The sequence below is a fragment of the Monodon monoceros genome, unplaced genomic scaffold (genome assembly GCF_005190385.1).
Source record: "Monodon monoceros isolate NGI ecotype Baffin Bay Population unplaced genomic scaffold, NGI_Narwhal_1 Super_Scaffold_4, whole genome shotgun sequence".
NCBI lineage: Eukaryota > Metazoa > Chordata > Mammalia > Artiodactyla > Monodontidae > Monodon > Monodon monoceros.
Window position 1 is genome coordinate 17,140,763 of NW_021703781.1, and position 24,485 is coordinate 17,165,247.

The 24,485-nt window shown below is 36.2% G+C and overlaps 1 protein-coding gene across 2 annotated transcripts in view; it reads right to left on the minus strand.

Moving 5' to 3' along the window:
• The window catches only part of CTNNA3 (catenin alpha 3), a 1,596,010-nt gene that overhangs the window by 44,816 nt on the left and 1,526,709 nt on the right, over window positions 1-24,485 (minus strand). For both annotated transcript variants that reach the window (XM_029245645.1, XM_029245646.1), the window contains exons 16-17: window positions 21,558-21,663; window positions 9,558-9,692 (exon numbers count right to left, since the gene is read on the minus strand). In XM_029245645.1, the coding sequence (XP_029101478.1) occupies window positions 9,558-9,692; window positions 21,558-21,663 (241 nt within the window). The remainder of the gene's footprint in view (window positions 1-9,557; window positions 9,693-21,557; window positions 21,664-24,485) is intronic.

Genomic DNA, 24,485 nt, shown 5'->3' on the forward strand with positions numbered 1-24,485 from the left:
TGGTCCGGCTTTCTTAAAAATCTGAGAACATTAAATCATCATTTTTATCAGTTAATACTGTGTTCAAGTCAGTGTTTTCCACATCTTTCTATTAAAACCATTCCTTATCTTTGGGAGACTGGGATTGACATATATATACTAATATGTATAAAATAGATAACTAATAAGAACCTGCTGTATAGCACAGGGAACTCCACTTTGCTGTACAGTAGAAACTAACACAACATTGTAAAATGACTATACCGCAATTAAAAAATAATTCCTTATCTCTTGATATCCACAGCAACTATCCCAGCTGAGTATACCAAGACCACCTCCTGCCATTTTGCCACTAACCCCACTCGGAGGCTACAGAGCTTACTTTCAGTAGTGATGGAGTAAAGAGCTTGAGAATTAGATTCTAGCCCTGACTCTGCTGTTAGATACTGTCATGCACTAAGGCAAGTCATTGAAAGTCCTTGACATATTTCATTGTAAAGCTAATTTGAGTTAATTATAAGATGAAGAGATTATAAGATTCCCTCAAGTGTTATTACAACCAGATGCATAGCACAATCAAGAAAATCTAATCCGCTGTGGTATCAGCTTACCTAAATACCAAGAGAATTTCATAGACTACTTTACTACATTGCAAGGAAAAAGGAAAGAAAAAAAAAAGACAATACCCCCACACCTTTTCTTGTTTTTAAAATATATTCTGGGCTTCCCTGGTGGCGCAAGTGGTTGAGAGTCCGCCTGCTGATGCAGGGGACACGGGTTCGTGCCCCAGTCCGGGAGGATCCCACATGCCGCGGAGCGGCTGGGCCTGCGAGCCATGGCCGCTGAGCCTGCGCTCCACAATGGGAGAGGCCGCGACAGTGAGAGGCCCACATACCGCAGAAAACAAAACAAAACAAACAAACAAACAAAAAAATAAAATATATTCTTTGAATTACTAAGGTCTATTACTTCCATTTCCCTCCTATTCAGCATTAAAAACAAACTGAAAACTCCCAACATTCTTGAGAGTTAAATTTATTGGCCAGGTGTCTTCTTCCTTCTCTTTACTTTTTCTCTTCGCCCTTCTCCCCTTCGTCATTTCTTTCATCTCTCCCCATTCCATTTCATACATCTCCTAGTCCTTTTATAAATCTCTAAATACTTCAGGTGATTTTCCAAATCTTCTTTTAGTTTTCCCAGTGTTCTTGATGACTACCAATGACTGCAGCAGGTTCAGAAAGCTCATTAACTAATTCCCTTAATGTCTTAACATGGCAAGCACATTAACCTACTAAATCATTCTGTATGTAATCCATTGCCTGCGTTCTGCAGGCCCTAGTGGCTCTTTCAGTCAATAGCTGCATTGTTACTGTTCCTTATCATTCCTAGTTGAATGCGCACTGCCCCTTGATTTCAGCTAAAGCTGAAGTGCTGTTGTTTGGCAAATTTTCCATCTTGCTGATCTTTCCCCCCCGACTGATTAGTTTTATTATTTATCCAATTTTTAAAATTGTGGCTTTGGCACACCTGCTCAGGGTAAGACAGCACAATTAAACACATTAAAGGAAATGCACAAAACATGGTGATTATGTAATTAATCAGCTTTAGGTAGTATAAAAAATTGCTAGCCTAGAAGCATAACACTTTGGGAAAGAGTAATTTTAAGAATTTAAAACAATTTTAATTATTTGATTTTTTTCTCTTAAACTTTATATATATACATACACACACACACACACACACACACACACACACACACACACACACACAGGCTAGAATATAAGAATATTTATTTCTTTATAGCAAGACTCCTTTCACAAGGTAAAATAGCTTCCGCACTTGGCACCATGCTTAAGGACGCTAGAGGAACGATTGACAGATAATTTATTGGAATGCCCTTAGGTAACCCAGGTACATTTTAATCTTCTTAGAGTTATATTTGTAATGTATTCCTAATTAGTACATTAGTAAGTCAAGAAGGCTATGGAAAATGATCTGCAACAGTAAGTTTAATTACATGGTTTCACTGTGTTTTGCTATCATTTTTTTCAATTAAGCTTTTATATATTCCCCCCTTTTTGTGAGAAAGGATAGCCATTGGAAGGCTTCCTTTTCATGTGACTGAAGGATAAAATGAAGCTGAGTCAGTTTGCATAATCCAGGCCATGTCCTGGAGCTCAGCACTGGTAGAATAATGTCTAGCACACAGTATATCTGATTACTATCTCAAATCATTGGTATTAACTTAGATTATTTTCTCTTCTAAGCAATACTGGAAAGTCTTTGAATATATGGACATATTTACTTTGTTCTTTTGCTAAAATAAAACTGTGGATAGAGCACTCAAGTCTTAATCTTAATGGGAAATTACTGCTCCCATTTTACCAAAATGACTGTATCTAAATGTTTTTATATTCTCATTCATCTGTATCTAAATGTTTTTATATCCTCATTTCTCTTCATTTATCTGTATCTGTTGCTCAGGAGAAAAGTTCTTTTTTTCCGAATCTACACTTTCTACCTGTTATCTTAATTCTACTCCTTCTCCCTTGCTTAAGATTTTATTCTATCAGTTACAGTCTTAATCCTTACAGATTCATTCTTTTCTGGCTTTTTGCTCTTTACGTCAACATTTGCTCAATTACTACCATTTAAAAAGTACAAAAGTAAAATGCTAACAAAAAAAAAAGGGAAAAAAAGAGTAATAAGAAGAAGCTTCCAGCAATTCCATTTGCCCAAGTCTGTCTCAGTCTCTTCCCCACCCCCGACTTTCTCCTTCCTTTCAACTACAAACTGCTGGAGAATCTAGTGTAAGCTACCATCTTTTCTCTCTTACTGCATACTCAGTATTCAGCCCACTATGGCCTAATTTTTGCTTTCACCATATTACTGATCCTGCTTCAGAAAAGATATAAAGATACCTTATAAATGTAAAATCCAATATGTACTTTAAGGCTCAGTTAACCTGAATTTTCTGTGTTTCTAGTTACTGGCTATTGTATCTTCAATCATTCAAAAATATTCATGGACTTTATAGTCTAAAGGAGAAAATGTATAAAAAAGCAGACAATTAGAATATATACGAGTACTGCTGTCACTTTTCTCATAATAGAGGGATATGGTATAATTGCTAGTTGTCACCCAATAACTATTCTCTCTTCATAGAAACAAAACTCTGATTTAGTTGGGGAAAGCAACATGCCTAGATTAAAACACACAGAAACAAACAAATTTATTTTACATTTTGTGGTGTCCTTTGCAGTTATACAGAGCCATGTAACTGAAGTCTTGGCGATAATATGTAAGAGAAAGCATTTGCAAGAGACTTAAAAAAGATTTAGGAATGTTTGCTTCTGCTTCTCTTCATTTTTACTGTCTGGAATACAAATGCCATAGCTACTAGAGTTAGAGAAGACATACTTTGATCCTAATAAAAATGGAAACCAGAAGCCAAGCATAATAAAGCAGAAAGACATAAGAGCCTGATTCCCTGATGACTTCGTGAAGCTGACATTCAGAACTGCCCATTCTTGGATTTATTTATTATTATTTTTTTTATGGAGACAGTAAACTCCCAATTTCTTTAAACGGCTACAACTAAGTCTCTGTGTCTGACACAGGCACATTAGAATAACATGTGTAGGAAAAACATTCTTTCTGGATCTCTGGCTCAGCTATTTTTGGTCTTATTCAGCATACTTTCACTGGATGATCCCATCTATTTCTCCTTCATACCTCTCTCCTCAGTTCCAAACCATATACCCAACTTCTCCTAGACTTTTCTCCTTGGATACCTCTTAGTTGTTTATGACTAAGTCACTTATGACTAAAACCTGAATGAGCTGCCTTACCCTCCTTGATCTGCTCTTTCTTCTGTGTATAGCTTTTGGTTAATGATGCCACTTTTAACTATGAAAGCTAACAACTCTCAAAACATTGGGGGTAAGTCTTAATTATTCCTTCTTCTTCATCCTTAAAATTCAATAGATCATTGATTCTAATCATTTCTACCTCAGAATTTTTTCTTGCAAGGATACATACATCTCCATTCTCACCAAGACTGCCTTAACCCGGGTTCTCACTGTTAATGCTCTCGGACTTTAAAAAAAAATCATTCCTAAAGAGTCTTCTATCTTCCAGTCCCTCATCTTTCCATCTATCACCACCCTGGTAAAATAAAGGTGTAGCATGCAGATGCATACACACACACAAACACAAACACACACATGGGAATATTATTCAGCAGTAAAAAGGAATGAAATTCTGCCATTTGCACAAAAAAACATGAATGGACCAAGAAAGTATTATGCTTCGTGAAATAAGTGAGTTAGAGAAAGGCAAATACTGAATGCTATTACTTACATGTGGAATCTAAAAAATAAACGAATAAATATAGCAAAAGAGAAACAGACTCATAAAGACCAAACCAGTGGTTACCATTGGAGAGAGTGAAGTGGGGAGGGGCAAGATATGGGTAGGGTGTTAAGAGGTACAAACTACTACGTATAAAATAAATAAGATAAAAGGAGTCTCCCAAGGCAATAGAAGTAAAACAAAAATAAACAAATCAGACCTAATCAAACTTACAAGCTTTTGCATAGCAAAGGAAACCATAAAAAAAAACAAAAAGACAACCTACAGAATGGGAGAAAATATTTGCAAATGATGTGACCTAAAGGGCTTAATTTCCAAAATATACAAGCAGCTCATACAACTCAACAACAAAAAACAACAACCCTTTCCAAAAAATGGGCACAAGACCTAAACAGACATTTCTTCAAAGAAGACATAAAGATGACCAGTAGGCACATGAAAAGACGGTCAACATCACTAATTATTAGAGAAATATAAATCAAAACTACATATAAATATATACTACATATAAATACAAAATATAAAAAACTACATATAAATATAAATCAAAACTACTACTACTGGTCAAAATGACCATCATTAAAAAGTCTACAAATAACAAATGCTGGAGAGGGTGTGGAGAAAAGGGAACCCTCCTACACTGTTGGTGGGAATGTAAATTGGTACTGCCACTGTGGAGAATAGTATGGAGGATTCTCAGAAAACTAAACATTGAATTACCATATGATCCAGCAATCCCACTCCTGGCCATATACCCAGATAAAACTATAATTCAAAAAGATACATGCACTCCAATGTTCACCGCAGCACTATTCACAATAGCCAAGACATGGAAACAGCCTAAATGTCCATCGACAGATGAATGGATAAAGAAGTTGTGGTACATATATACAATGGAATACTATTCAGCCATTAAAAAGAATGAAACAATGCCATTTGCAGCAAGACAGATGCAACAAGAAATTATCTTACTAAGGGAAGTAAGTCAGAAAGAGAAAGACAAATACCATATGATATCACTTATATGTGGAATCTAAAATATGACACAGAACCTATCTACGAAACAGAAACAGACTCACAGACATAGGGAACAGACTTGTGGCTGCCAAGGGGGAGGGAGAGAGGGAGAGGGATGGACTGGGAGTTTGGGGTTACTAGATGCAAACTATTACATTTAGAATGGATAGACAACAAGTTCCTTATGTATAGCACAGGGAACTATATCCAATCTCCTGGGATAAACCATAATGGAAAAGAATATAAAAAAAAGAATGTATATATGTGTATAACTGAGTCACTTTGCTGTACAGTGGAAATTAGCACAACATTGTAAATCAACTGTACTTCAATAAAACAAAAAAAGATGCAAGGATATATTGCACAGCACAGAGAAATATAACCATCATTTTATAATAACTTTAAATAGCATATAATCTATAAGAACATTGAACCACTATGTTGTACACCCGAAACAAATACAATATTATAAATCAACTATACTTCAATAAAAATAAAAGGTTAGGTATGAACTCTTTAAAAAAATGTTAACTTCCGAATACATATATTGGTTTATACCTATTTCAAACTTCAACTTTTTCAATTACTCTCAATTGCCTACAGGATAAAGTTGAAATGTTGTTAGTGATCCTTTTGAAACACTCTCAGTTTCATTTAAAGCTTCTCTTCTATTTCCCACCCCCCTTAACACACACCAACAGACCAAGCACAGTTGTCTGCAATCACTTCAGACTGTTTGTTATTTCCATAAAAATCCTCATCTTTCCCTATTTCTATCTTTCTACTTCAGTTGTTCTATCTACCTCAAATCCATTTCCCCTCCTTCCCTCATAAATATACAGCTTTTTTGTTTTGTTTTGTTTTTTTACCTATTAATCAAGGACCAAATTTGAGTCAAACCACTTTCTGGAGCTTTCTTTTGTTCACTTGCCACATCAGTGGAATTAATTATTCCTTCACCTCTTACCATATGCTTTTGTTCATTCAACTATCATATGGCCTATTACATTATTTTGAAGTCATTTTTGAATATTTAGGTATATTTTATGTACATTAATTTTGCACATATTTGAGGATCTTAAAGGAGGCTTTGCATCTCCCAGATGCTCTCAGATGCCTGGTACTGAGCGGATGCTCAATTCACGGCTGGAGTTTTGGACTAACTACACTTTGGTTTCGTTATAAATAAAATATGTAACTTCAGGCTAAATGCTTGCAGATAGACATAAGAATCATTGGAAAATTATTTTAATTAAATGGTCTATTATGAGAATGATTTCAAATTCCTTTATGTTATGAACTCATCTTCTTTATCCTAAACCCCGACACTCCAGACCCAGAATACATTCTGCCCATTCACTCCAGAAATGCATTCCATTCATACCTATTTCCTTCTAACCAAATATATTTGTTAAAAGTAATGTTTCATGAACCTGATTTTGGAATGCAAACTTTGAAAAGTGTAGTTTTGAATACCAAATTTCTGTAATTTTTAATGGGTTTCCTTGCTTTACAATCAGGTTTATTACTTTTCAGAAAACCTCATAGAAAAATGATGGCTTAGTTTAGAACTTCTTCTCAATTTAAAGAAGAAAGAAGACGAGAACTCAGGATCACAGAGAGGATAAAGCAATTGTGCTTTGGCACACACAAATTAAATGTATTTTATAAGCTTTCCAGGATCTACCTGCAAGCAGATGGCAGTAAGGCATGTAAAAGGGCGCATGACATGCTCCCTTTCTTCAGTTATTTTTTCTAATGGAAAATTGTGGGTGAAATGATGACAAAATAGCTTTGGATTTGCAATGCTATTCTTCATTTTATATAATGACAGCTTTTAAATTGTAAATAATGGATTCTAAATGATTCATGCTTAATCTATCTGTAAAATATGTAAAGTTCATGAATTTGAATTGTCATATCAAACAGGAAGGGATAAAAATTCAATTTGTACATCTGGAGGAAATTATATTTGGAGGGACCATTAACAGTAATACATTTTAACATAATGTATAGGCCAAACTTCTATCAACATTTTTGAAAGCGTAGCTTCAGACAACATGAAGAGGTAAATATATAATTGGAAAAGAAAATTCATATGGATTTAGACCTTGTGAATGATGGTGAGTGTGTGAAATTGAGAAAAGTAAACAGATGACAGGCTTGGGTATACAAATAACTATATTTTTTACACATTTAAAGTAGTATAATGGGAACTTCCCTGGTGGCGCAGTGGTTAAGAATCCACTTGCCAATGCAGGGGACACGGGTTTGAGCCCTGGTCTAGGAAGATCCCATATGCCGGAGCAACTAAGCCTGTGTGCCACAGCTACTGAGCCTACACTCTAGAGCCCAGAGCCACAACTACTGAGCCCGTGTGCCACAACTACTGAAGCCCATACGCCTAAAGCCCGTGCTCTGCAACAAGAGAAGCCACTGCAATGAGAAGCCCGCGCACCGCAACAAAGAGTAGCCCCTGTTCGCTGCAACTAGAGAAAGTCCGCGCACAGCAAAGGGGACCCAACACAGCCAAAAATAACTAAATAAAATAAATGAATTTTAAAAATATAAAAATAAAGTAGTATAATGTTAAGTGAGAAAATGAAGACTGAGTGTCTAATAATCCAAAATAAAGATACAATATTTTTTAATGTTTATATACGTATATGCATTCCGTTTGTATATATGCATATATGTAGTCACACATGGAATCATATACCCACACACCTGTCTGTGTGGATAGACAGTGACTACTTAAAATGCATTTTCCTTTGAAAAATGATAGGGAACCAATATAGCACAGGTTATGTTGGTTTGCATTACTGTTTTTGTACAATTTGAATATCAAGGAAACTAATTTTTTATCTCTAATAATTACTTAGACATAATTTCCAAATTATTCACTTTTGATTTTTGGTTTTCAGTTCCATCATAGATTCAAGCCTGTCCACCTGAACAGAGAAGGCAAGACCTTTGAAGGTAAACCCCCAGGTCTGATATTTACTAATAGGAATTTGGGGAAGCTATTTAACCTTTCTAAATTTCCTTTTTTTCAAGTTTTAAAGAACATAAAACAAACAACTAAACAATCTATCTGGTATGTTATTGTGAAGATTAAATGAGACAAAATATAGGCAAGAGATAGTCAGTAAGGATTAGTTCCCAGCTGTCTACCCTTGATGGTAATTCTTTGCTTTCTTTTTTTTTTTTAAGCCAACTGTGCAGATGCAGGATTTAGTTCCCTGACCAGGGATTGAACCCAGGCCCTTGGCAGTGAAAGTGCAGAGTCTTAACCACTGGACTGCCGAGGAATTCCCTTTGCTTTTGTTTTTGCAACTATGTTCTTTTGAAAAATGTTAGTTCATTGGGGGAAAGACCAAAGTCTGGCTAAAGAGCTCCCAGACTTACACATTTATATGTATGCTATCATTTTAAAAAATTTGTCCTCATGAATATAAGTTCCTAGAATGTTCATGATGTTTCACTTTAACTTAAATTTATAATCTTGGTCAATGTCCTTCTCAAAGTCACTGATAACTGAATCCAATATAGACATCAAATATTATTTTATTACCAGACCCATTCTAGAGAAATGATCTACTGTTGTTATTAAAAGATGAGTAGAAAAGGTAGACATTATTTCTACCATGGTCATTTTATAGCAATTTGAAACTCAGGGTCACCAAAGAATTTATGAAGGTTCCTCTAAACCTATTTACATTCTATCATATTCTACTGCTACAATTACATCTGGAGATAACAGTTTTCAAGACCTGAATTTCTATGATATAAAAATGAATAATGAGAAAGTGAAAATTAATAGTAATAAAGCAATTATTTCATTGATTTGCAATTACATATGCCCTTATTTTTATAAAAAACTAGAGGATTCAATTCAGAAAACCATGCTCTAAATTCACATCCATTTCTTATACAAGGGGCTTACCAAACCTGATTCACTGTAAAATCTCTGAAGTAAATAAAGACAAGCTATACTGACTTAACATTTCTTTAAGAAATCTGGCAAGCTTTCTTGCTCGTTTAGTTTCATGCAATTTTAGATACTCCAGTTGAGTTTTTTCTAACCTACGTGGCCCTAAACGATTTGGTGGGGTAAGGTGGGGTGTAGCTTCTTTGTTTCAAGCCTCTTCCACATGTGGTGGGGTTAAGTCTGGGGCAGTACTCACTGCTGACATGATGAGCTCTCCTCCCAGGCTCTGGATCTCAGCTTTAACCTGACTGCAGATTTTCAGCTGGTGAGAGTAGAATTTAATCTGTTCCAGGTAGGCCAACAAGTCCTGTTTGCATGATGGATCTGGGCACTAAACATGCATGAGATAAAAATGGAAATAGCAAAACAAAGAGTAAGTAGATCAGAGCAATTCAATATTGAGATTGCAAGTATCTTATAAGGCACTGACTTTATTTGCATTGAGTCCCATTTCTCCAACCAAGGCCATGTAGATTCTGATATGCTTCCACCATTAGAAGAGTTTCTTCATGTTCCAACCTTAACTACTTTAGCATAGACAGAAGAAGTAGTAAAGGAATTTCCAGACATGAAGAGGTACATGAAATAATTGCCTTTAATTTATGATAAGGTTAGAAGCCTTAGATTTCATTTTTAGGTAAATCTGAAGAAGTATTTAAAATGCAATTATTCCCTTCATCTAAAGTTGCTATTAGAATACTCCTCGGGACCCATAGTTCTGCACTGTCTGTCCTTCGTTATTTATATGGGCATTAAAAACATCTGCCACAAAACATATATTATGTTCTATTACTTTCAGCACTTAATGTTTTTAGCTATTACTGACAAAAGAAATCATTTCCACCTTAGCTAACAGCTTTGGATCTACCTGGAGCCAAGAAAGAGGCAGCATACATGTTTTAGAGATGTATTATTATAATTTTTTTTTTGTGTGGTACGCGGGCCTCTAACTGTTGTGGCTTCTTCCGTTGCGGAGCACAGGCTCCGGACGCGCAAGCTCAGTGGCCATGGCTTACGGGCCCAGCCGCTCCGTGGCATGTGGGATCTTCCCGGACCTGGGCACGAACCCGCGTCCCCTGAATCGGCAGGCAGACTCTCAACCACTGCACCACCAGGGAAGCCCTAGAGATGTATTAAATTTCTTTACGAAAAAGTCTCCTACATTATGTTAGCTTCTGTAAGGAATTTCCTGGAGTAGAGCTTTGTGCTTAATCATAACATGATAAATATCTGTGGTCAGTGTTTAATGTTTGTGTTCTTTCTCCTATGCAATTAGAACAGATTTTTTAAAATCCCCGATAACTTAATTTCACTTTAAAAACATTCATAAGGATATGGAAATATGAACTGTAACTTATATGCAAAGATATTCACTGCAGCCTGACTTACAATAGCAAAATTTGGAAATAAATATTCTATAATAGTGAAAAGATTAAATAAGGATACATATCTATATAATGTGATATTATACAGTCTCAAAAATTAATATTTTCAAAGGAAAATGTTTTTGGAAGGAAAAAACACAGCATTTAAAATTTCACATACTGGGCTTCCCTGGTGGCGCAGTGGTTGAGAGTCCGCCTGCCGATGCAGGGGTCACGGGTTCGTGCCCCGGTCCGGGAAGATCCCACATGCCGTGGAGCGGCTGGGCCCGTGAGCCATGGCCGCTGAGCCTGCAAGTCCGGAGCCTGTTGCTCCACAATGGGAGAGGCCACAACAGTGAGAGGCCCATGTACCACACACACACACACAAAAAAAATTCACATACTATCTCAAAGTATGTAAAAAACGTGTTTCTACTTGTGTTTAAAACATAGCGGGAAATAAATATGTGAAAATGGTAAATAAACACGACATAATCAATATTTTTCACTCTTCATATTTTACATATCTTAATATATATTACTTAAATTATATTATTTCTTTTTTTTTTTAATTTTTTTTATTTTTTGCGGTACGCGGGCCTCTCACTGTTGTGGTCTCTCCCGTTGCGGAGCGCAGGCTCCGGACCCGCAGGCGCTCAGCAGCCATGGCTCACGGGTCCAGCCACTCTGTGGCATGTGGAATCTTCCCGGACCGGGGCACGAACCCATGTCCCCTGCATCGGCAGGCGGACTCTCAACCTCTGCGCCACCAGGGAAGCCCTATATTATTTCTATAGTAATAAAAATGTTATTATTTAAAAAGCTTTAATTCTAATAGCCTAAAATGAAAACTGAAAAGCAGGACGAAAGACCTGAAAATATTCCATGCATTTCTGCTTTTACATAGTAGTTAATAAGCTGGAATGTTGTTGAAAAAATCCTGAGAATCTTATTCTCTTTTATATTTGCTAAATAGACTAATCTACATAGCTCCAGAATGTGTGGAGAAGATGAGAACATGTGACTTTTGAGTAAAATTTAGTCAACAAAGGTAGCAAAGATATAAATTCTTCTGCAGAAATACTATCAACCTGCTAGATAGGCATGGACAGATGACATGACACATGATAACCAGAAAGACAGACAATCAGATAAGATGATAGAGACCTTGATATTAAGGGCGTTTCTCAAATTTTTAACACAGAAGAAAGGATACTCCCACAAGTCTCATCAGGAGGATTAAACTGTAGCTAAGTAAGAAGAAAGAGAAGGACAGGAAGGAAAAGAAAAGGAGAGAGAGAGAGAGAGAAGGGAAGGGGGGAGGAGGAAGAAGAAGCAAAAAACAAGTAAAGGAAGGGATTTCTCCAATTTACACATGAGAAACGAGAAGTTTAGAAAGCATAATAATTTTCCCAGGATTGAAGAGCTTATGCTAAAGCCAGTATTTGAATCCATATCTACTTGCTTTTAAATCCATTTTATTTTCAATCGCTGAACTTAGGAGAATTTGGAGTGAATTTTTTTTTTAATCACAGATTACCATGGGTTGCATAATTTCAAGGAAAAAGAGAATTTATGGGAAAACTATGTCTATTTTGAAATAAAGATTGCTTAGATTTTTTTAAAGACAAAAATTAGCTATCTAGAATTACCTATAATGATGACAGGCAAGTCATCTCATTGTTTTACCACGACAGGAAGTTGATCTTTATTAGGTACTTCTTATGTGTCAGGCACTGTGCCATGTCCTTTACATGCATAATTCTAAGTTAGTATTCATAGGGCCATTTTACTGAGATCTAATTATTGTCATTTTGCATATTTGCAAGCTAGGTTTTGGATAGAATTTATGATTTGCGTAAAGATTTGAATTGAGTTTTCTCTGTTTCATTCACTACACAATGATCTCTTATGACATTCATTCAAAACGTTGCTTTGTCTATCCTGAGTAATGAATGGTCTTGTCTATTGTTTGTTCTTATGGATGGACTCAATGATAATCTTTGACACATACAGTGTTCCATCTGTCATATACTCTTCTAGGTGCTTTACCTATATTAACTCTTTTAATAATCACACAACTTCATGAGGCAAGTTCTATGCCTCCTTCTCCATGCCTCAGTTTCCTCCTTAACAAAGGAGGAAACTGAGGCATAGATAAGTTAATTGACTTGCCCAACTGAGAAAGAGTAAAGCTGGTATTCAGGCTCACGTGATCTGGCTCGAATCCCTACCTCTAAGGTCTAGGAACAATATGAGTCTTCCTGCCAGTTTTGTCTTATATATAAACAGTAAATTGCCACTCTGATTTGTAAATTGGTTGCTTAAATTGACACTCTTATCTGTATATTGTAGGTAGGATTTGGGTGAATTTATTCCTTAAAGACCAGCACCACTATATAACTTCCGATAAAATCAAACTTGCAAATTAATAATTAGATTGTTAACTGATAACCAATGTTGCAATCACCTAAGTTTAAGCAAAACATACAGTCTCTCTCAAGACACTTTCAAGGCCATGTTAGAAGAGTCTAGAATTGTGTTAAGCAAAGAATGAGTCAAATGAGTAGAAAATTTGAAGTTGAACTTTGGAAATTAAAAGTTACTTGACCCAGGGCTTCCCTGGTGGTGCAGTGGTTGAGAGTCTGCCTGCCGATGCAGGGGACACGGGTTCGTGCCCCGGTCCGGGAAGATCCCACATGCCACGGAGTGGCTGGGGCCCGTGAGCCATGGCCGCTGAGCCTGCACGTCCGGAGCCTGTGCTCCGCAACGGGAGAGGCCACAACAGCGAGAGGCCCACGCACCGCAAAACAAAAACAAAAAAACCAACAAACAAAAAAAGTTACTTGATCCAGATTTACCCTTCATTCCCAGAATTGATGAAAATGTTGGTTACACCTAAAGATAGTAGTTTTATAAGTGAAGTATAAAAAACATAGTGATTGGTAAATTCCATACTATAAGACTTGTTAAAGCCTTCTTTTCTATTGACGTTTGGAAAGTCTTTCTGAGTCACTTTTAGCTGCCCAGAAGCAGAACCAGGAGAATGAATCATTCCCACTTTAAGAATGCTCTTCTACTATTTGCCAAATCTCTGTTATTAAAATCAAATTATGTTTTCCTCACCTTTTATATTTTTACATAAAGCTAATTGAAAAAGTTTGGGACCTAGATTGGTACTGGGTGGGCCAAAAAAGCGCCTCACACATTTTTCATTTTCACCAAGAACTTTATTGAACAACGTATTCACCCATTTGTTCCACTACCTTCTGCCATTTTTCAGGCAACTTCATAATTCCGTCTTCCCAAAACTTTCTATCTTTTTAAGCAAAGAACCGTTCCAGGTACCTTTTACAGGCTTCCAGGGAATTGAAATTTTTTCCATTAAGAGAATTTTGTAAAGACCACAATAAATGGAAATCTGAAGGTGCAATGTCTGGTGAATATGGCGGATGAATCAGAACTTCCCAGCCAAGCTGTAACAGTTTTTGCCTGGTCATCAAAGAAACATGTGGTCTTGCATTATCTTGATGGAAGATTATGCATTTTCTGTTGACGAACTCTGAACGCTTTTTGTCTGGTGCCACTTTCAGTTGGTCTAATTGGGAGCAGTACTTGTTGGAATTAATCGTTGGGTTTCCTGGAAGGAGCTCATAATAGAGCAGCGGTCCCCAACCTTTTTGGCACCAGGGACCAGTTTCACGGAAGACAATTTTTCCACTGACGGTGGCGGGGGGGCGGGGATGGCTCAGGCGGTAATGCGAGTGACGGGGAGCGATGGGGGGCGGCAGATGAAGCTTCGCTCGCTCGACTGCCGCTCACCTCCTGCTGTGCGGCCCGGTTGCTAACAGGCCGCAGACCGGTACCGGTCTGCAGCCTGGGGGTTGGGGACCCCTGTAATAGAGGACTCACTCTCTTCCAATCCCACCATATACACAACATCACCTTCTTTGGATGAAGATTGGCCTTTGGTGAGGTTGGTGGTGGTTCATTTCGCTTGTCCCACGATCTCTTCTGTTCCACATTATTGTACAGTATCCACTTTTCATCACCTGTCACAATTTGTTTTAAAAATGGAATGTTTTCATTACATTTCAGTAGAGAATTGCATGCAGAAATATGGTCAAGAAGGTTTTTTTCGCTTAACTTATGTGGAACCCAAACATCAAAGTGATTCACATAACCAAACTGGTGCAAATTATTGTCAACACTTGATTTGGATATTTTGAGTATGTTGGCTATCTCCCAAGTGGTATAACGTTGATTGTTCTCAGTTACTGTTTTGATTTAACTTCAACTCTACCCGACCATGGAGCATTGTCCAGAGAGAAATCTCCAGCACAAAACTTCACAAACCACTTTTGACGCATTCAATCAGTCACAGCACCTTCCCCATACACTGCACAAATCTTTTTGTGCGTTTCAGTTGGCTTTTCCCTTTCTTGAAATAGTAAAGCATAATATGCTGAAAAAGTTGCCTTTTTTCTTCCATATTCAATATTAAAATGGCTACACAAAAATTCACCACTTTTGATAAGTCTTTTTTATAAATGCACACTGATATGACAGCTGCCACCCATGATCTAACAAAATTGTTTCAAACGAAATTAAAGACTACTAAGTGCTACTAGAGCCATCTTAAGGAAGAAACCTTTCAGCCCACCCAATAGAACATTCATGTCCTTTACTTTTTAAAAAAATAAAATTTGTACAAAAAAACTTTTAAAGGAATACTGCTAGGGACTTTTAGTCAAATCAAGTGGTAGAATATCATAACACATTTTGGTTATTATGTCCCAGTTTATTAAGATAGGAGATGTTAACCAGGACACCTGGTTAGCTTTTTAATTCATGGATTTTCTTTTTTTTAATTTAAATTTTATAACCACCAGGACACTCACTACAGACAAGCAGATGGCACGTCAGCCTAAGTGGTTTTGGCACATTAAACCGGCTTTCACTCTTCTAGTAAGATGCTTCATACCAATACAGAATACATCATTTAGTAATGAGAGGAAAAGTGAAGAACATTTATTACCTTTCAGTTTGAATTTTAAGGGTATTAGCAAAGTGAATACTTTTAAAGACCTTTATTCCATTAGTTTAGCTATTTTTTTTTTTTTGCTCGTAATGGAGTTTAAACTTTATTTAAGACACAGTTAAAATGACTTTCGCAATTACAGACAACAAATTCTGCTAAGCTGGCAAAGTTTGTTAAGGGAAAGTTATTAGATGTCATTGTGAATTTCTAGAGTAGAAATTTCAAGCAACCAGTGAGAGCAGAAGCATTCTGTGTCCATGACCTTTCCCTTCCCACAGGGCTCATTTCTCCACCTATACTCCAGCCCAGAGGCTGTCTCATTTCACCTTCCTCAGGGTCACAGATCATCCATGATCTCAACTTTTTCTGTACTTTTAATGTCTTTTTCTATCCTTGAATCTATCAACATAAAGTCCCTCAAACCAAAATCCCTCCCTCAACCCTGTAATCCCATCTTTCTCTCCTCTTGTTCACGAACATGCTAAAAATTTTCAATGCCACCCCTATTGGTGTTCTGAGTTTTCATTCTTGGGCATCTTCTCACTCTTACCCTCTTCTTGGATAATACTATCAATATATGCTGCTCTGGCTTCACTGATCACTTACAAAATAAACATGACTAAATCTCTATCATCCAGCCCTGTCTTCAGAAAATCCATATACATATTGTATTGCCCCAGCTCATCTCACTGTCTTATCAAGATTTCACACTCAACACATATAACCCTCCACTGTCTCATACTCCATCTTGCCTATTATAAAACCATTTTTCCTGTTCTACTAACTATCTCAATAAAGAGTGCTTCCTTCCTCTCTCCCATCTATTAAATTTGGTCAGTCATTTATTTGGGTGGATTCTACGTCCAGAAATCTCAGCGTACTTTGAACGTTTTTCTTCTTTGTTATGCCTATCATTGCTGCTCTTTAGCAAACTAAGGTTTCTAAGACACAAAAGAGAAGGGTATCTATGGAAGTATGGTAAAAATACAGTGGGGCTCTTTTATGATGTCATGATGGAGGACGACACTGATTCATATGGTCTACAGTGGACCTGCTGACTTGTGAGAGTTATAGTTGGGAAATTATAGTTTGGCATTTTTCAGTGCATAAATGTTGTTTTACCAGAAATTGTATATGTTGTTCAGATTTTGTCACATCTCCTTATTTAGACTAAAATGGTCTTTTAAAAAAATTTTTATTTATTTTATTTATTTTTGGCTGCGCAGGGTCTTCATTGCTGCGTGCAGGCTTTCTCTAGTTGTGGCGAGTGGGGGCTACTCTTTGTTGTGGTGCGCGGGCTTCTCATCACGGTGGCTTCTCTTGTTGCAGAGCATGGGCTCTAGGCACGCGGGCTTCAGTAGTTGTGGCATGCAGGCTCAGTAGTTGTGGCACTCGCGCCCTAGAGCACAGGCTCAGTAGTTGTGGTGAACGGGCTTAGTTGCTCCGTGGCATGTGGGATCTTCCTGGATGAGGGCTCGAACCCGTGTCCCCTGCATTGGCAGGCGGATTCTTAACCACTGCGCCACCACGGATGTCCCTAAAATGGTCTTTTTAAAAAAAATATTTATTTATTTTGGTTGTGCCGGGTCTTAGTTGCGCGTGCAGACTCTTAGTTGCAGCATGCATGCAAGATCTAGTTCCCCGACCAGGGATCGAAGCTGGGTCCCCCGCATTGGGAGCACGGAGTCTTACCCACTGGACCACCAGGGAAGTCCCTAAAATAGTTTTGAGTTTAAGAAATGCTTCAAATTCATTTTTAGTTTCAACTTGGTTTGGACATACAATCATTGAGAGACTGCTATCAGTGACATATCCTTTGAACACTAATGCAAATTAAAGACAAAGATATTTTCCATCTTCATCAAAGCTCCTTCCTTTAGTAGGTATAAAGTTCTGGCCCAACCTACTTTTCTGCTTTATGCTGACTTCCATGAGAAATTCTCAGAAGGATTGGCTTCCCTATGTATTAGATTAAAACTCAAAACACATCATCTCCCTCCCTGAAACCTGAAACGTGTCAACTGAAGAGTTACGGGATTGAAATAAACTTATACAAATGTTTTACCCTGTATAAAGAATATGGATATGGAAAGGATGGTGGAAAGGTAATTCAGACAAATTTTGATTATTTGGAATTTTTGGTTAAAGTCAGCCAGCCACCTGTAAGGAGAAACTTTCCTCATCTTTCGTCTTCCCCTCTTACACCAAATAGCCCCTTCTTCCTAGACCATAAAATACCTTATTCTGGGTACCCAAGGCTATAGTTTTGCATACATGAAATAATACTGAATATATAATCACCCTCAAATCATTTAAGATATTGTTTCAATGGGAAAATGACAAAGACCCAATAAAAAAGAAAAATAGTAAAGCAGCATGCCTTTTAACAGGAAACTCTTACTTCAAGGATGCAAACAGATAAAATATTTTCAGTATTTTATCTATTCCTATTTAATTTCTGAGGAACCTGCTATGCATTCATTTTTATAAAGCAGGGGTTCATTAATCTGGAGAACAAATCTAGGTATCAAATTCTCTGTTCAAGATAAATTTCAGACAAATAATTGTGTCAAAATACAAATATTGTCACAGATGCATCTAGAAGTTATATTCCTAAGAGACATGTTAGAATGATGTAATTAATGCTTCATAAGTTTCTTTTTAGTGTAGTTTTATTACATTTTTTTTTACTCATAACATCAGCAGGAAACAATACAAATCAGGCTAGCCACCAACAATATTTTGTCAAAATATCAATATAAATTACACTTGGAGATTGTTTTGTTCATAGTTGAGTGCACTGTGTATGATTTGCCTTGTAATTCTTTATCTCGTTTTTTAAATGTCATCTTTCTTAAATTAGTTTTGGCTTTCAATATATTTAACACTGAAAATTCATTTTAATTGTGTCCTGTTATGGTTAGGTGGGAGTACCCAGTCAACAATCTGGATATCTTTGCTTTGGAAAATTTACAGTGAAGGAGTATTAGGATTCAGACACAACTCTCAGGGGTTAGAAAGTCCAATTTTGTCCTCTTCTTGCACAAAACACTTTAGCAGATGTTAATTTTATTTTGTTTCCTATTCACCTCTTTTCTATTTGAGGTAGGTTGCTTCTGTGACTAATTGAGATCTTTCAGTGTATTATTCCTACCTTGTGAGGTATTTTCCAGTTCATCTAATTTAGAATACCCGCTAACATGATGATTTACTATGAAGAGTCAAAGAATAGAAAGAGATGTGTACCAAGAGTCCGAAATACTAAATTTGTAAGAAGCATACCTTTCCAACTTGTCATTCTCTTTATTCATGAGGAAAATGTTTAAGAATTGTGATAACTAACAACATCCTGACCCTCAGGAATATACTGGCTGATGGAGACAGGATTTGTACCAGAGTTCTATAGGACTTAAACAACATGGTCTTGGATGGCATATGAGATCTACCTCACCATCTCAAGATAATTCTAAATCCAAGAGATGTTGAGTGATTGGGACAAGTAAGCTTACATTATGCTTCTGTATGTTACAACAGAAGATGTTCAATCATCTCTTCCTAGCTACCTAATGGTAATGCCAGAGTAGTAAATTGTATGTAGTTATATACAATAAACATATGTTCAAGGAAGCAAGACAGGGAAGAAGGGTTAAAAAAAAAATCAAGGAAGGCAGAACTAGAAGTCTCAATTTGATTTCATTTCATTCTCTCTACATATGAACTTTGACTCTGAAACTTTATAGAATGAAACTAACTTGGCCCAACTATATATATATTTCACAAATCCATGTTGGATAGAATTGAAAATTGATTGATGTTTGACCTTCTGACACTCTAGCCAAAAGCAGACTGGAAAGCATCATAAAAATTATTAAAAGGTTTTTGGGCTATTAGTTTGTTCAAAATTAAAAGCAACCGATGTTCTGGCAGAGTTTTTTCATAATATACATTGACACTGTAAAAACTGCCTTGCTTATTTACAGTATTCAATTGTATTCCACAACCAATTTCAGTAATTATTTTTGTCTAAATTTTTTATGTTGATCTATCAAAAGATATCCGAAGCACAATCATAGAGAATCTTCCCAGATAGTCACTATAATAAGTGATTCAATTCTGATTCTTCAGAACCGTATTTCTTCAGATGAAAATTAAATATATCATTTGAAACTACTTTACTATATGAAATGGAAAAGGCCAAAGAGAGTCATCCATAATTCTTCATTAGTCAGTGACTGTTTCTTTAAGCTTCTTTTAAAATGTCAAAGTTATATGGAAGTGAGACAATACTTTTGCTTTCTTCCATGCAATGTGAATAATGTTAAAAACAATAGCATGATTTAATACAGCTATGTTATAGACGCACCTACTGCAAGGTGACCTAATCCAATTAAAGAAGAATATCAGTCAAGAAGAAAAGGACAACTTCAAAGTGACACAATTATTTGGACTTTGAAAATTGTGCATTCTAAAACAAACAGAAGTACACTGCTAGGAATCATTAAGTATTTTAAAAGTTATTAGAACACATGAATCTGTTTAATGTATTATGGTTTCATTTATCTTACTACTATTTTGTCTCATAAAAGTGAATGCAATAAAATTCTAGAACACAGAAAACCATGGGCAGATTTGGGCTTCACTCATTTATTCATAATAGATTTTGAATTATATTAGAATAGAGTTTGTTTTTAACTGTAAATGCTGAATACTAGAAAGATTAATAAAATGTTTACAGAGTAGTAGCAAGAACTTGAAAAAATATATATGACCATATATGTGAATATATATATATATATTCAAGTATGTTTTAAAATATGTCTCTGTTATTATTTTTCCTTGTTTATTTCTCTTCCCTTATATCCAAAAATATAATATCTAATAAGAGAAAGTTCCTCAGCTTCCAAGAAAAAGAGGATAAAAAAAAATAAAAATAAGTAGCCTAATAAAGTTTCTCTTAAAGTGTATGCACAAAAAAGATATGAAGTCATTTCAGACTCAAAAAGACACGTGTTTTTTTTTCCCCCAAAGATAGATAAATATGTATTATGGAGTTGAATAATGTAAAACCTGCAAAGGAATACTATATCTCAGTTTGAAATAGTAATTGAATATCTCAGTACATTAAAGAAACTGACAGATTTCTCAATTAAAGTTAAGCAAAAGGTAACTCTAATAGTGTAGCTGCTGCTTAGAAAACTGGAATAGAGACATCAGAAATCTAAAGAAAGGAAACCAAGTATTTAGAGCATCTATAAGGATTAAATGCTTCCTACATTTTATATCTTCCCTTCAGTATTCTACTAATTACTATTTGTCTCACAGTTTTACATAGAATGCCAGAACATATTGTTTACACAGAAAACCTAACATACTTTTGAAAAGCACTAATTTTGAAGAGCAAAAATAAGAAATCTGAGATATTAAGAAAAAGAATACTAACATTGGGTATTACAGCCAATTAAAATAATTTGAGTACATCTGAAACTCATAAAGCTGATATTTAGAATAATTTGAATATATTTGAAGCTCAAAAATCTTAAAAATAATCCAGCCCTAAATAATAATAATAATGATAATAGTAGTAATAATAAAGCACCAAGAAATAAACTTCCTCAGAATAAATTTTCCACTACTTGTGTGTTAATTATGCAAAAAAAATTAAAAATAATTCAATAATAATTTAGGAAAAAACAATCCAACAGAGTAAAAATTCAACTTTGTTTTAAACAATGTCAAATGACAGAGAGCAATTACCATGAACTTTCATCACATCCATTTGTAAAGAACTCACCTGGTTGGCAATCTGCCGAGCAAGGACGTCCATCCTTGATCCTGATTCTGATATCATTTTAGCTGCATAGATCACATCAGTTGTATGCTTCAGTGGTCCTTTTCCCCTTAAAATAAAAGAATACATGTTTGTTGCAGTGGTTCATGCTAAGATACAAACACACACACACAAGATTTGTACCCCAAAGTATAAGCCATTGGTTTTACATACTTAGTTTTAAACAGGCCATGATTAGATTCCAGTATTAAATGAAAAATTAAAAAAAAAAAGGCGGCCTGTTTTGTTAAGATTCAGGATATTTTGCCAAGAAGATGGACTCCATTTGATCTTCATTCCCATGTATTTTGTACAATAAACCTTAGCCCAGAGATACTTTTGGTGGATGCAGACCCCTGAAGGCAAAGGTATTTTCTTCATTCTGGGTGGAAACATGAGATTTTGGACATCTTATATGTTCAACAGTGTACTTTGATTAGCAGGGATGCTGTTAATCCTCCTATTTTTAATCTTTTTTTTTTTACAGTCTTTTGGTTAATTGTACTTTGTTTTTATCACATTACCTCTCCTCCACAATTATTTCCTAGTAATATCAGAGTAGTTGAGTATGAATCTGGAGTCACACTATCGTGGACTATTTCCCCAAAGAGACTGCTTCTTACCATTTGTGTAAGTCGAACAAGATAAATACCCACTTGATGCCCCAGTTTCCCAGTGATAGGAAATAGGAGCACCCACCACATGAAGTCATTCTAGGGACTTCATGATTTAATTTCCACAAAGTGCTCAGAACATTGTTTTAAACAAAGTAAGCATTCAATAAGTTGTTATTTTTGTGCTTGTTATTTTAAGATAATTTTGGTTTCTAATGCCATGGAATAAAAGTTAGGTTTATTTAGGGATTTGCAATGTAGTTAAGAAAGAAGTACACTTCTTACATAGTTGGAGTGGGATAAGGAGATATTTTACTGTCTTCTCATTCCTCAAAAATAAATGAATAACTGACCTGAATGAATATAAATGTTCCATCCACCTAAAACTGCTCCTCTCCTTATTCCTTTAGGTCCAATTCCTAACCCTCTACTGAGTATCGGCACACTGGCTGTTCCAATTATGTGGTTTCTGTTCCTTGTTCCTAGCAGAGAATAGGACCCTGAAGAAATCACTCACTAATGCAACTGTTTTGAGGCTTTGCCGTCTGTTTCGATGCTTTGGGAGTGAGAAGAGTGAGGAAGGTGGGAAGAAGGAATAAGCCAGTCAGGGTGAGGAAAGGGAGATTTTGAGAGGCCAAAATACAGTGGAGTTGAAGAGAAGGGGAATGGACACAACCTTTGTCCAATATCTTATTTACATCTTGGACCAGTCTTGAGGGTAGATGCCCTAATGTTAAATCTAATAAGATGTGTTGTGAAGAGAAAAATCTCTGTTCACGTAGGGACTATCATTCTATACTAATACAACATAGGGGGATTCATGCAAAGGAAAATGATCAGAGTATTCTACACCTGAAAACCTGAACATCAAATCACTTGTGACTAGTATGTCAAAAAGGCCCTTTCACTGCATTTTATTCATGGGGCCTCTCAAATACATTACAAGCAAGTTTTCCTGTAAAAATGGAACCTCACAGCTAAGAGGATGAAAACCTGGCCTCAGTAGATAGTTATCACCATACTTCTCCTCTTTGAATCTGCTGACACAGGTTGCTTTGAATTTTTCTAAAAAAATCAACATTAATCATTAACAAATTTTTTGACTTGCTCTTATCAAATTTACTTTATGAATCAGGCAGGACTAGATGCTATGTACATGGTTATGTTCAAGACGGGCACTGCATTTCATTATGTCTATGCATCTCCAGAGAAAGTTAAACTTAAATAAAGCTGTCCAAGCTCCCAAAAGGCAATGCATCAATTTTCAAGGTCTGAAACAATGGACAAAATTTGTTACTAAGGAGAGGGGCTAATGCTCACTTAGGTTAAACAATGGACACAGAGTTTTATCTAAGGGATGTAGCTAACGTACCCTTCCCCTCAAAAAGAATATATGTCCCCGTATAAAAACCCTGGGCTGATGAAAAGGAACTTACCTCTAGCTTTAAATACACACCTTGTTATGAGACGACTATCTTAAACACATATAGAACTTAAAAGTAACAATAATAAATTGTGACAGACTACAATTATTCTCTTTTCCTCATGCTCCTAATTAAATGTATTGCCTGGAAAGCTTCCTACTGAGTGCCAAACACAATATACATTTTACAAATGATTCCATCTTATGCCAAGTTCCAGAGGAAGCTGCAATTACTGAAACTATGATAAATTTTTAACATTCTCAGCCTGAAATGTGCTATGTCATGAAGGCTTTTTAAATTGGAAAATACAAAGGTTGTCTCTGCCTTCATTTTCATAATGGGTTCTCGGGATCTCTGTCAGCCACTTGTGTCTTAAATCATTGAGTTTGGATCCTGCAGAGACAGATACCCAAGGAGGAGGGGGTAGACTTTGGAAATATTTTAAGGAAACCAGAGGCCAGAAATCTTTCATAAATAGTGGTTACAATAATAATCTATCTATCTCCTCAAAAAAGAGGGCAGACCAAGCTCTGGAGTAGACAGTCTGCCAGTTAATCTCTTAAGTTATAGCTTAGAAGGTATAATGAGAAAGGCTGAAATAACCCAGTGATGTTGATGCCATAGACAATTTTATTAACAAGTGAAGGGGATGCCTTTGAAACTTGATTTATTGGTACAACACAAACCTCTCAGCCATTTTTGATACTGCCCCAACCTGGATTCTCACTCCTCTCCCTGCCGTCTCTCAAGTTCTGGCATCCACCCCTCCCTTCCTTCTACTGATTAGCATGAGAAGCAAGAAGATGGTACAGCTGATCAGTAACAGCTCAACTAACTAGAGATCTGGTTTGATA